The sequence below is a fragment of the Anarrhichthys ocellatus genome, unplaced genomic scaffold (assembly GCF_004355925.1).
Source record: "Anarrhichthys ocellatus isolate YVR2014 unplaced genomic scaffold, GSC_Weel_1.0 scaffold34, whole genome shotgun sequence".
Taxonomy (NCBI): Eukaryota; Metazoa; Chordata; class Actinopteri; order Perciformes; family Anarhichadidae; genus Anarrhichthys; species Anarrhichthys ocellatus.
The window spans coordinates 363,642-377,920 of record NW_022280064.1 but is presented as its reverse complement, the minus strand read 5'-3'; the positions used below and the strand labels follow the sequence as shown (position 1 = coordinate 377,920).

Sequence of the window (14,279 nt, the reverse complement as noted above, 5' to 3'; positions counted from 1 at the left end):
TACGGAAGTGGATTTATTTTTTTTTGTCCTTACCAGCGAGAGTGACCTAAAAGATGGCGGGAGATGGGGGAGGTATGTGTTACACTACAATAGCTGGTAAATCTCTCCGCAGTAACCACACCAGAGCACCGAGCACATGCTTATGGAGGGAGGCTAATCAGCTTTCTGTAGATGGGCTAATGTCCTTACAGTGGCTGAGACGGGGGTCTATATTTAGTGTCCACTCTCTCCCTCTTAACAAGGGATAACATTGGCTCCGTTCTCCTCTCCATAGCTCATCTCTCTCTGCTTAAGTTCATCAAGAGGCCCAGGCAGGCAGAGATGAAGGGAAATGAGTGAGGACACAAAACGGAGGATAAAGAAGGCATAAAGCTGTGTACTCAGTGTCACTAAACTAACATCTGCCTTGCACACAGCAGCCTATAAAAAGCAGTGTGTTGGCCAAAGAAATTAAAGTAAAAGTTAAAAAGAAATGGAGAATAAGGCAGGGTAACATAGAGACAGACGGAAGAAAGCAAATAAACATGAAAGAGAGACTAAGGAAGATATTTCCCTCAATGTCAGTAGGGAAAGTGACATCTGGAGGCCGAGGGATTCGATTAATGCAGACCTGGAGCCAATCTACTTAATCAGTTGCCATGTGTCACTGGGGACCAAGGCTCTGCTGGTAGTAAGGTCTGTGCATGTACATGGCATCTACCTGCTGTTGCAAACAGTCTCAGCTAATGAGGTCTGGCAAACGATGAAACGACGGCTGCTGACGCTCGTTGTGACGTCTCTTGGAGGGGAAACCCGTCAGGTTCAGCTGACACATGCTGGCAGCAGCATTCATCCGCTGGCATTGTGCGAGCATCTCGGGACGTTGACCTAATGAAGACTTTTCCTCTGTCTGTCAAAGCCTGGGCACAAAACCGCTAAATGCCAGAGCTATATACCTCGGCTGAACTGAGGTTCAATAAGGTAAAACGTCTAAAACAATGTCATGCAGATTGTTATGGCAAGTAGTGTGAGAATAACAAAAAACTGAATTGAACAACTCTTGTCTGCTGGTCTTTTTTTTTGCTTTTTAATTCTCAAGTTTGTCAACTTGGATACAATTATCAGATCATTATTTTCATGCCCAAACAGGACAGCAGTTAAAAACAAGTAGAACAGTGAAACAATCTCTTTAGAGCAACATAAAACCCCATATGAAACAGCTCAGAGCACGCATACAATGAACACAAGCTAAATCTGCATCTCAGCATAGCCGCCATGTCCACCTGCACTGCTCTTCAGCAGAGAAAATAAATCACAAATTCGCACACACCACAAAATACTCAACTACACAGCTTTGAATCTGCCTGCTACATCAGCCAAACGCAAACTGTACAAAAATAGAGATTGATAGAAAAATAGGAGATCTGACATGTTTGACAGAATGCGCTGAGTGTCTTGCACTTTTTTTTTTCCCATAATCATCATAAAAAAAAGATATCTTTCTTATTGCTCATGTGATGGTCTTTATCTGTACTCATTTCCTCATTGCTTGGTGCTTATCCATGTTAAAAAGAGATGACATTTCAACAGCTACAATCTGCTACTGCAGCCCAAATTTCTACACATTCCAAACTGTTGCATTTTGTTGAAACCTTTTAGGCTTCATGCAGCACATTTTCTGAAAACATTCTCCTCTGCTGGGCCTCTGACTCTGCCAGTAGTATGCTTCTACTCCAACATCCAGCCCACCGACAGACATGCAGTTTGTTTTGGCCTGCAGATGTTTGCAGACATCCCTTTTCTCTTTCTCTCTTACACATGTAAATGATACACATCTTGACAGTGCATACAGCATGTCCAAATATGTTTAAACTGCGTACAAATTATGTTGAAAAATTATCATTTTATATATTTGATAAGAAGAAGAAAATAATAACTTTCCAGTGTAATTTGAGAAAACTGGTTGTCCCTGTTTCAGAATGCACTTAAAACACATTGGTGCTTTTTTAATGTTTAATATTTATTTTGAAACTTAAAGTTGCCCTGTAAAGTTTTTGACCACTAGTAGCGCTATGGAGCGATTTAAAAACAAACAAACAAGTAGATTAATTTTGACGTACATGAATATGTGCAACCATGCATGCAGGGTGATTTATATCCTCCCATCAATTTTACAATATTTCATGGATTACACATCCTGCCATAAAAAGCAGTGAAGAAGAAGCCTGCTACATTTAAAACATTCCAAAAATCGGCTTTGCAAGAGGAAGAAAGTGCACTTAACACTTTTGTAGTATTAAAAGAAACCCATAATGCGTTTCGGTGAGACTAAGTGTAAACATAACTTTTGTTTTTTTTACATGAAAACTTCACAGGGCACCTTTAAGTAAGTGTGAGTTGTACATGTCAGATCTGTTCATATGCATTACAGTTTCACAAGAACATTTTGAAATAGACTACACGAGACGAAGATGCATTTTGAAATACATTAGGCGCAAAACTTCCACATATCCAAATACATTTCTTCATCGCCCACAGATGATAACATTATCTGTGATGAATAGCTTTTCGTTTTAAGCTGAGCTCTTGACCACCTTATTTGGCAATCCAATACAACTGCAGATAAGAGCAGTTTATTCTCTCTTGTTTGCTCTGTTGCTGCCAAACCGAATTCTTTCTCTGTACATTTCTCTCAAAATCCCCATCTATTTTTCTCTCGTAAGCATTTTTAATCCAACCTCCACCTCCCCCCCCCTCTCTTTACTGATGATGAAATTATGTTGCTACTTCCTCTTTGATAATCAGGATGTGTGTTCGTCGAGCGGGACTGCAGATAAGAGCAGAGTCTTTAGCGAAACATGGTCAAAAAAATCAGTTGGTCTAAAACCTGCCTCTGTGTCGGAGACCTTACTCGGCATGGGTCGACTCTCTGTTCTACTGCACATTCATTATCACCTCGAACATCAATTGGACGACCCAACAGATAAAGAATCACAAAAATATCTCTTCCCTTTAGGCTTCATCTAGGCACTTAAAGAAAATTATTCCTGTACAGAAATAAAGCATGCATTGTTTTGTTGTTTTTTTTGTCTCAGAATTCAGATAAAGTTAAGTATCAAAGTAGATCTTTGGATTTGTAAACGGTATCCAATTCCTCATTTTGCATTGTCTGTGAAAAGGAGTGTCATACAAACACAGTGCACAAAGTCAGAAGCTCGCCGGTGATTGACCATGAATCGACATCTTCAGCATGTCATGCGTGTCCTCCGCTAATCTCAGCGGCTGTATGTGAGTTAGTTATGGTTTCTCATGTAAAGAGGATGTGGATCTCGTACATGTTCATTATTTTAAATGTGAGTTCCTCTGAGCCATAACTCACAACAGACAAGAAAAATATCATCGTATACCCCGATGGTCTACCAAATCGATCTTCGATGAGAGAACCCTAAAGTGATGGGTCAGCCTCCCTTACTGGCATCTCTCGCTGTGTGCTCAGCTCCTCCTGCTGTGGCACCCTACCCCGGGGGAAAGCCTTTCTCTGGCCCACTGCCCTGATCCAGGTTCATTGCCCTCATTTCCCCTTGATTCCTTATTCTCTTCTTTTATCTGTCTAATTTTGCCTCGTGTTCTTCCTTCTCTCATTTCCCTCAATTTCCCATCTCAAGAAAGAGATAAAACGATCAGCAATCATCCCTTTCAAGGAGGTTCCACCGGTTCCACAAAAGTCCGTGAATGCACACAGAGGTTAGTTACAGGGTAACCAGGCGGCGTACATAGGATGGTGCTGAGGAGGAATGTAATACTGGGGAAAGGATGGAGGAAAGGGGTAGATGGGCTGAACCTGCGCTATGTAATAGTTGCTGAAGTTGCCATCCGAGACATAAGGAGCTGGCTGGTAGAAGCAGGTGACGTTGGCGGCGTTGGGGATGGCGTTCTGCTCGGCCAGGACCCGCAACGCCAGCGAGGAGATGAGGCTGAGAGTCTGACGCCTTTCATGGCCCATCAGGCACACCGTGCTCTCCTGCACCACCTCGTACAGCGTGGCCAGATAGTCATACTTCCTGTCCTCCAGGTCCACAAAGTGGTTCTGCAGGTAGGACTCCAGCTTCCGCCTCTGCTCGCTCACATCGGGGAAGTCAATGAAGAAGCGCGAGCACATGTAGCGCTGCAGCAGTTTCATCTCAGTGTCGGAAGCTGCGCGGAAACCCCGCACCAGCAGGTGGCAGTACTTCAGCAAACCCCCGCCTCGGATCTCCTCGGGGCTCCTGGTGCAGATGAGGCGCTTGCGCAGGTGATCGAGGGCGGTGGGGAAGTCGCCGTAGACGCTCTCCCCGAGAATCGTGGGGTGGAAAGTGGCAGCCATGGGGTGCTCCGAGCACTCGTAGAAGAGTAGAAGCGAGTCCAGGCGGATCTGGAAGGAGTCCACGCTGAACTCAAACTGCCGTCGGAGAGAGTCCACGAACTTGAGCTCCACGTTCTTGCCGCGGTTGTTGGAGAGGGAGATGAGACTCCAGCGGTCTGAGTCATTGCACACTTTCACCATCTTTTGCACGTAAGCCTCCTAAAACATACACAAGTGAAACATTATCATCATTGACTAAGTTTAATGCATTTCATGTTTGTGCAAGTTTTAAGTCAAGACACTGTTTGAGTTATTAGGTTCATATAGGTGGATATAGATTTAACTTTCATATCTTATGAATCAGAAAACACACAAGCATTTAGTTAAACATAAACCATCATAAAAACATTTGGCTATGTGTTTCCAATAACTTTTAAGGGCCACTGCAACATAATCAGAGCATAGAGTAGGCTACAATGATGACTGTCAGATGAGTCCTACAGCCTTCTTTCTGTCTGTTAACTAACTTGTCCTCTCTTTCACAGCTGTAATATGGTGTTAGTTCTTGCAACAGTGCATCAAACACTTTTTTTTTTTTTTTTTAGTTCTTCTGAAGCCACACATGCACTGCTGGTGATGTTTAAGAATGATTGCACTGTGCGTCTTACACAGAGGATAGAAAATTGGATAGAAAATACTCTAAACCAGGCTGAGGAGGCTCCAACAACTGGACATTAATGCTATTTGCACCAGATACAAATCTTGGATTAGGTCTGTTAGTCGTGATGTTTTGTTGATCACATCTGTTGGTGGACCATTAGTAGCCCGGCAAGTCCTGTGTATCCAGGTAACTGAGAGAAGACTTATTAATGTGGATCCAACACCAATTGGATTAGACAGAATCCTCTTTGAATTGGAAACCAACCTTTTTACTATTTGAAAGCTTATATTTCTATGCTGGTTGGAGATATTCAGGGCAGATCTCATATTCTCTGTCTTTATCACGCAATCAAACCAATTAAGTTTTGGAGCAAAACCATCAACACTGCAATTCAATTTTTTTTAAAATTGTAAGTAAAATAAATTCATGATTAAATTTGTATTAATGTGAATCCAAAGGTTTTCCTTGTTGAGCTGAATCTCGTGTGGCGGGACCTACACTGACAAATCAACAAAATGTAAGACACGTCTCTATTGGCCAGTCTCGACCTTTGTTGAATAGTCGATTATGATTGGTCAATTACAGCATTCAACTATGAATAACAGAAGTTGCTATGGACGCAGACTTCATTTTCAAATAAATATATTTGCGTGAAATTAGTAAGTAGTCGTGAAATAAGCAGGATACAGCGAGCGGGTCATTATTGTGAAATAGCCCTTAACATGGAGATCTCAGAGAGGTCTTGCATCACCCTGAAGGGTTCTATAACATCATTATAACTGCAATAACAAATATTGCTTGATTGTCACTGTGATCGAAACTGGCCAATAGAGACTTGTCTTACATTTGGCCTAAGTCCCGCCCACGAGATTCAGCTCAACAGCAAGCAAACATTTTGGATTTGCATTAATCCATTTTTAATCACAAATTGATTTTACTTACTACAAAACATTTTGATTGCAGTGTTGATAGTTTGAACCTACTCTGCTTGATGCATAATAAAGACACAAATACAACCCCATGAACTCAATCGTGTTAAGACTTATGTCCATTTAATTTTAAGTGCATTAAAAAATATTTTCACTTTCTTCCCTGTCAGGTTTGAAAGATTAACAAACAGTCATATGATCTATAACTCCATATACTACCTTTAAGGTCACTGGTGTGATCTTTTCCTTATTCACTCCCTCTGGCAAGAAGTCTAGAAGAGAGTCCAGAACGATATCTTTCACTATCTGAAACTCCATCTCTCCTTTCAAGTCGGCGCAGAATATTAAGTCCAGATCTTTCCATCCCAGACCGCTATCCTCGTGCAGGACGTAGCTGGCGGCGGAGCCGTTCAGTCGCACCTCCCGGACATGTATCCGCTTCTCCTCCATGCGGCTCCGGACCACATTGACGATATCTCGTGGCTTCACCTCCAGAGTGGGGAAGCTCCACCGGCCGTGGATGGGGATGGATCCGGTGAGGATGGTGTCCAGCCGCTGCACTTGCTCCCAGTTGAGCACGCTGAGGTTGATGCTCTCTCCGTCCGAGCTGCTGTCGGCCACAGCAGACTCAACACTCTCGTCCATGTTGTGAAGAGGTAGACAGAAGGATGTAAACGACACAACTTTCCACTAACTCCTGCTGGAGTCGTGGCATCAGCCAGCTGCAACTTTGTGAAGAATTGAACGTTCAGAGTCGACGTCTGTCATTACAACAATGTGCTGGACGACGAAGCGTCTCTACGCAAGACGGAAATAACTAGTTGGGCGGCGTTGTGCGTGTCCTACTTCTTACATAAAGTCTGTAGTCCAGGCAAATTCAATTCATTAGCTTCCCAGCCGTAAGGCTTAGTCACTGCTCAGCATCTGCTGCGCGCTCCGCTCCGCTGCTGCGCTGTCGCAAAACTTTGGAAGGCAGACACCGACTGTAAAGGTCGAAACAATTGTTCCTCACAGTTTCAGCTCTTTATTACGCCCCAAAGGCTCGCTGACGCATCCATTGCAGCCGAGAAAACGTTTCATCCACTTTGACTCACTTTTACGCACAGATTGCGCGTCCCTGCTGCGTAACGTCAACTTTACGCACTCGTTTTGAGACTACTACACTTTTCCACTGCACACCTACTTTCAGAAAGAGGTGTTAGGCTGCTTTTCCTTTACATTTTGGCCGATTGTTGCTCGTTGGTACTGCGTAATGCCACAGAGGTCCCACTCCACAGCTGCTGGAGAAGTTGTGACCAGAGCGCTTCCCATCTGAGAGGCGTTGGGCGGGTCGGCCTGATTGACAGCCCACACTCACTAATAGCTGCACTCGCTTCCCATAGTTACTTTGTGTGGCTGCAAGGCTGGAGACAGAGGCGTGTCTGGAAAATAGGCGTAAAGAGAGAGGAGAAGGAGACAGATTGGAGGCTGACCCCTCACCAAAACTCGCCTTGAATCGATTTTTCGGCACTCCTTCTCCTCTCCAAAAGCCACACCACACTTGTCCTATCCTTTCCATTATTAATAAGGGTGCTGGTCACTTTTTTGTTGCTTATCATTCAGTTTGATCATTGCAGTGATGATGAACTCGCTCAGAAATCGGTGCAGCTTATTTTAACAAGTAGACGCCCAATATTTGATGAAGAGTGTGATGAACTTTTACCTGGTACAATCATGGTCAGGCTAATCACAAAGAATGCTGAACAGTCTATCATTTGTAATTCACTCTAGATAACAGCATCACAAATAATAAATAATAAATAATTTCACCGTCATGTTACAGTTCATGTTTCACAGGTGAGAACAGGAATGCACAACGCCCTCGAGGGTTTTTCACCGACCTGCGTGGTTTTTGTGTGAACCAATCATTGGATAATTTACAAACGTACAGAAGTGCATTACCTGTATGTGTATGTAATGTCATATCAATACAATTAACACAAAATAGCTGTATTTGAAGCATGTCTCTGATGGCACCTATGCCATGTAGGATGTAAGCCATCTGTCAGCATGTAGGGTATAGGCCATATAGTCTGCAGGTTAGTTGTCATGAAGAATCTATCAGTGCAGAGCTTGGCGCGGATATCTGCGTCACTGCAGACGAGATCCATAAACCAGCTTACCGCAGATTAACCTGTATGTACAGGGCCACACATTCACAGAGACACACGTATGCATGCATGCGCATGTATGTGTGCACACTCACACCTCTGCAGATACTGCAATGCATATGCCACTTCGAGGTATTGTTACTGCATGCTCGGTGCATGCTCTGATCGTCAAACATGGGGGAAAAAGCATACTGCATACAGTAGTTTTTGAATAGACTCTCTGTATACTCGTTATCTGGTAGCACGTCATCTGTAAAGCATTTGAGCCATATATCATTTAACAATATGGCATTTAGATCAAGTTTACTGGAACTATTTTAAGTTTCGGTGACGTTTGTTTATTCAGTGGTGTGTGGGAGCTGGTTTCACTTCTTGGTGTTGCTTATTTTCTGAATCTCATTGGGTAAACTGTGAACAGAGCAGCAACTTATAACAACTCGAAATGTGTAATAAACAAATGCCCCATCAAGAAAAAATTAAAACCTAAAAAGTTATTGAAACAATTTTATGTTAACACTTCCTGACAGTGTAGCTCTGTAGTTTGACTCAAGACAGCAGGTCAGTCGCACTCTGCACTTTCCTCATTAACTGCAGGCTCAATGGCAGGCTTACTGCTGGGGATGCTTACCATGAAGCTGCTACTTACCTGACCTCTGACTTGTCAAGTGGATGACGTTGGCCTGGTTTGCAATGTCTGACGACATCAGAGGATTGGAGAGGGGATTTCAGACAGACCCCTCATTGAACTCCCAAAACGATTGCCACATACTGTATGGGAAACAAATGTGTATGAATGAGCTAAACGTGCATACATCCCCCTTTTATACACAGAAACATGGTCGCAAATGAAACCAAGAGCTTCATTCAAAAAGTCAGACAGTGTCTAAAGTATCTCCTTCACCCTGTGCACCCATCTTCTGCTTTCAATCTCTTAACTCCTCCCTCTGTCGGAGTTCGTCCTCTTCCTCTTTTTAGCTCGTTCCCCTTTCCACCATTCCCACACGTAGAAGTTCATTAAGAGATTACAGTGAGCCCGTTAGCCGAACGTGCCTCCACTCTCCTTCGTCCATCCCCTCAGTCACTCAACACCTTCTACTATTTCCATTTATGCGTCTGGATTTCCATTAGCAGAAGAAAATCTGTCTGTGAATCCATGTTGACCGAAGATGTACTCCTTTACTTGGGTCATCAATAAGTACTTCTCTCTAATTTGTGGTTTTACAGTCCACAAGACACCAGAGGAATGTCGATTGTGGCGTTTTAGTGCATTTTTGTACATCAGCGGTTGCTGTTAACGTTGAGCCAGATTGCATGAACAGTGAGATTTTTAATTTTTTTAATTTTACTTTTTACAAAAGTGGCTTGTAAGAGTGATTTATGAACACAATTTACAAGTGGTCCAGACCTGTCGTTGGAGTCGTGCAATTGGTCTGCTGTTATTCTCCAAAAGCAGGACTAAAATCTGGTCTTTTACACACTTATCTGAAGTTGGGAGTGTTTGCTGAATCTGACGTGGCTCGCAGAAATTTAAGATAAGAATATGAAAATGTTTTTGCATGAGGCCCAGAGAGGGTAGCTATTGCAACAACAGCATCAATAGCGTCAGCTGGAAGAAGGGACGTAGGTCACTGGGTTGGCTTCACCCTATTGGTAGCACAGACGATTGTAACTGCTGCACCTTAAGAAAAGACTGACCCATGCTCGGGTTCATTGGAGGACTGCAACCAAGATTTACCTCGTGTCTTCCATTGTAAACACTGCATAAAATCTTCATACCCATATCTACCTCCTTTTAATTAAAACAAAAATAAATATTAAACGTCCTACTTTGCCATCATTTCTCTTGCATGTCTGTATAATTAAATATTATTGTGTCACAGTATTTTACTGTCAAAGAATTCTAATCTTTGAACTCATTGTTTTTAGTTGTATTTTAAGTCGGGAACCAACAATTCTTATCTTATTTGTGTAATGCAGTTTCTATATCAGGGTTGGCAGAAAATAGTCCATAGGGGTTGCAGAAATATTTGCAGCCTACTCATACTGGTTGTTGCTGATTGTCCCACAGTAGCTGCTATCTTGTACTTTAGCGCAAGTAACGATTCATCATGCAAACAGTTACAGACCTTCCTGTTTCTGCTACTATGTATGAAATTCACATTCTGTCCTTTTCCCTTTGACACACATATAGTAGTCTAGATGTAGAGCACACATTAGCTGGTGTAGCGAATAACACTATGCATGCAAAGAGGAACCGCAACAGTATTTCCAATCAGTTTTAACCCTGACCTCAGTAAGAGACCTTTGCTGAGTAGTAGTGTAAGTCCCCACTAAACTCTTCCACAGCCACTAATGAGATTCGCTGACATGCCCTGCGCTGTAAGCCATCCTGCAGCACTCCAAGAAGGTGCTCCGTGTGGGAGTATGTTCATGACACACATAAACTTTAAGAATATCGTGTTGAAAAGAAGACTGGACAGTGAAGTCGAGATTAAATGGCTGGTTTTCATATCACGTCTCTTTATCAAAACATTAGAGTTACAGGAAAACACACACTTTTGTAATCGTTTCCATCTTTAAATTTAACTTCCACAAGAAGTTTATCACCAATTAGATACTGACCACACTTGACTATGCACATGTTCACAGATGTGCATCGTCAAAGCAAAAACACTCATATTGTTTATGTAATAATGTTCATAAAACAGCATGAAGTAAAGATGTTTACAACTTGTGTATCATTAAAAAAAATCCCACAGCAGATATTAATTGTATAAAAACCTGCGAACTAAACTCAACTCAGTGTTTTAATGCGGCCCAGAGGTCCATACACTCCCCCGACATACAGTATATGTTCCAACATTGTGTGAAAAGACTGTTCTGCTTTCCTGACCTGTCATGACTGAGGGCCAAAATAAACAGGAAGTGAATTGCTCTATCTGTGACTCAGCTTCCTGTATGATACTGTGGTTGGAGATGTCAAGACCACACTGACTCTGCCCCATGTAAACAGACACAAGCAGACAGACACATGCACAAACATGCATCATGAATTGTCTCTCAGCTGTGACTAAAAAACGACTTTTATAAGCAGTTTGCTAACTAGTGCTTCCCAACCTGGGACTCTGGGACCCCACAAGTGGTTGCAAATTAAATCTGAGGGGTCCTGAGAATAGTAACAGGATGGGAAAGCAGGGAAAAAGAAATCTGTCCATCTTCTCTGATATTTTCTTGTACTCTTATGCATTACTTAATAATTTCAGGCATTTCAAGCCTATTAAAGATTATTAAAAACAAAATGGGAGTAAAAATCTGACTTTAGTTGAACTGGTTACAATGGATATATTATACATATTCAAGGCTGGATTACCAGCCAGGCACTCCAAGATTATTATACTAGAAACAAGATACAACAACGATATACACACAGTTGTGTGTGTTTATGTTGCAAATGCATGTGTTTCAGATCAATTAATCTGATTTATCATTCTGAGCAGCCTCAGAAATAACATGACAAGCAAAATTAGAATTAATTGTAGATACTTTGTAATGTTTCTCAAATAAGAAAAGATAAGTACGTTATTTGCAGTGGATTTACTGTCATCTCACTTTTCTACCAGTTTCATGGGGAAACTGGAAAACCCCTGAATAGTCTCAACAAAGGTCACACAGCATGAAGGTACTACGGTTCCATCTGCTGGAGTTCAGGAAACAACCCACATGTTGTACCGCATTAACTGGAGACATGCTGTCTCTGACATCTCACTAGGCGGCGCTCTGTTCATACTGCTTGCACATTAAACACTCTTGCCTGTCCTTCCACTTTCTTATTCTCTCTTTCCCACACTCCAGACTGCACTGAAAATGTTTGCACATGTATTTGTACAGCTGTGCTGTGTGGTCATTCTATCCTTTTAATGCGGCAAATGAGTAAAGTGCACTAATGAAAAACATGCAACCATGACATAATAACCAAAGTTATTTATCGATCATTCACAGCGTCTCCTTCTCTCTTCACATGTGTATCATATGTGTGATTCAGAGACGCAGCTCTTGTTCTGTTCAGAATAATGCTGACGTTACAGATATTGTAGTTATCTGCTGTGGGATCTAATCCTTGTGTCATTCAGGTTGCTTGACTGATTTAACCGCTGTCTCAGCAACTTTTAACATGTTTGGGACGGATGACTCAAACGACTGGTGCAGCGGAGGCGAACGCTTAGACTCAGCTTTGTTTTGACTCTGCCGAATGATTTATGGCGATGAAAAAAGTAGAAACAAATGCCTTTGAGGGATCATCAAAGTTGTGTGTGCACATTTCCGAGACCAATGTAATGGTTACTGATCACCGACATCATCTTACAGTCCGTACTTTGTTCATGCGCACATGTAAACAGGGTGGAAGATGACATTGTCACTGTGCTTTTGCATCTGCAACCTGTTTGCTACCATCATGAGTGGCCTCGGTCATTTTGGATATGTTGAAATGGCACAGAAAATAAAAGCACAGCAAACACACACGTGCAGTCACACCCTCCTGCTGACAGACGGCTCATAAGATCAACAGTTTACAGCTTCGAGCAGGTTGAGGATGGGTGTTATGGAGATGATCTTAGTGGTGAAGCCGCTGCGCGAGCTGCATCTGCAGGTGATGTGGCAGTAATTTTGAGCCGTGGTCAGTCATTTGGCTCTTATAGTGAAGCTCCACTCCTCCGCTCTTCTGTCTCGACGTCTTTCAGAGTACAACCTTGGTGAACACTGATTCATGGTGAGGTGTTCTTTTCTTACTCCCGCCCAGTAGAGCCGTGTTGGCCGATGGGAGGGACGAGGACAGTGAATGAAACGATAAAAATAGTGTCTGGTGTATAATTGAGGTCTTGGATGAAGAGACAGGCGAGCGAAATAGAGAGAATAAAGTGAAGACTGCATGGAGTGATGATGAGTTGGACATCAGAGAAGGCTGGGGAAGAAGGAGGGGGGCTGGAAAGCATAAACAAAGCATTAGGAGCAGAGGTGGATAAATGACGAGGAGCTTGAAATAAAATTGCTAACTCACATACAGCATCCAGCCGGCTGGGTCCATCCAAGCCTGATCTCACATTCTGCAGCCTTGTCTATTTAGAGGGTCCTGTTTCTCTTCTCACACTGGCCCATGTTTCATCTTGACTTTGTTTCAGCTTTCTCCACCTCCATCTCTTCCTCCTGAGCAAACTTCTACCTCCTGCCTGCACTTCCACTCGTTGCTACTGTACATTGAACCAGAAAGGTATTTATTGAATCAGTAAAAAGCTACTCGTAATTTAAGGGATTTGATGCCGGTTTAACAACCTACATAACACACATATGTGGCATATTAACCGAAGTTTGTTTCTCACATGTGTTATGATAACATTCGAGAGCTAAGCATTGAATTTTAAGAAAACTATATCGAAAAAACACATTTTTGATCGTATCCTCAAATATTCTCCTAATTATCTGGAAAAAAAGGTTTTCTGTCTGCTGCACAACAACATGCTGTGATTCTATTTTCCATCCAAGAAGATCTTTGCTCTTTTTGTTAAACACAATGACAAAAATAATTATAATTTAGTTTTAAAATCTGAAAGATTAGATCGTAAAATCAATATATCATTTCTAGCAAAATCCAATTATCTTTACGTAAGCTACACTGACCAATTTTAACTGATAATATCATGATATCCACCCATCAATCGATCTGCAACATCCAACGAAAAAGAATGTGTGTGCGTGTGTGTGTGTGTGTGTGTGTGTGTGTGTGTGTGTGTGTGTGGAGCTCTACATTCTAAGCCCGCCCACTTTTTAGCGGCCCAATCAAATGCAAATAATCTTACGCTCTAATTTACATGAAACAGAAGTTACAGAGACGTTGAAGTCCCAGTGAAACAGAAGTTTGAGCGTTTTAAACTTAAAACCGGACTATAATTCAAGCGAGGACATATGTACCGATACCATCCTGATACCGTGTTTGGAAGTTGAAGTTGCAACTCAGAATTTCTTTTCTTTATTGTGATTCATTCAATATTGTTTGTTTCTTTTTAAAAATCACTGGGTGTATATTGTTTTTAAGAAAGGCACAGACTGGAGCTAATGTCATGTGTGTTGACAGGCTCTGCATTTTCTCATGCTAGCCGTGTCATTTTTCATTTGCAAGTGTGTGTGTGTGTGTGTGTGTGTGTGTGTGTGTGTGTGTGTGTGTG

The 14,279-nt window shown here is 42.2% G+C and overlaps 1 protein-coding gene across 2 annotated transcripts; it reads right to left on the bottom strand.

Moving 5' to 3' along the window:
* Positions 1 to 374: 374 nt before the first annotated feature.
* Positions 375 to 7,196, bottom strand: LOC116393740 (terminal nucleotidyltransferase 5A-like). 2 transcript variants are annotated; one of them, XM_031866303.1, is made up of 2 exons: positions 6,131 to 7,196; positions 375 to 4,540 (listed from the first exon to the last, which is right to left on the bottom strand). In XM_031866303.1, exons 1-2 carry the CDS (start codon positions 6,554 to 6,556, stop codon positions 3,725 to 3,727), a joined length of 1,242 nt encoding a protein of 413 aa, XP_031722163.1. In that variant the 5' UTR covers positions 6,557 to 7,196; the 3' UTR covers positions 375 to 3,724. The 2 variants fall into 2 exon arrangements, with proteins under 2 accessions (XP_031722163.1, XP_031722164.1); XM_031866304.1 differs by having other exon boundaries at positions 375 to 4,537.
* Positions 7,197 to 14,279: the final 7,083 nt, after the last annotated feature.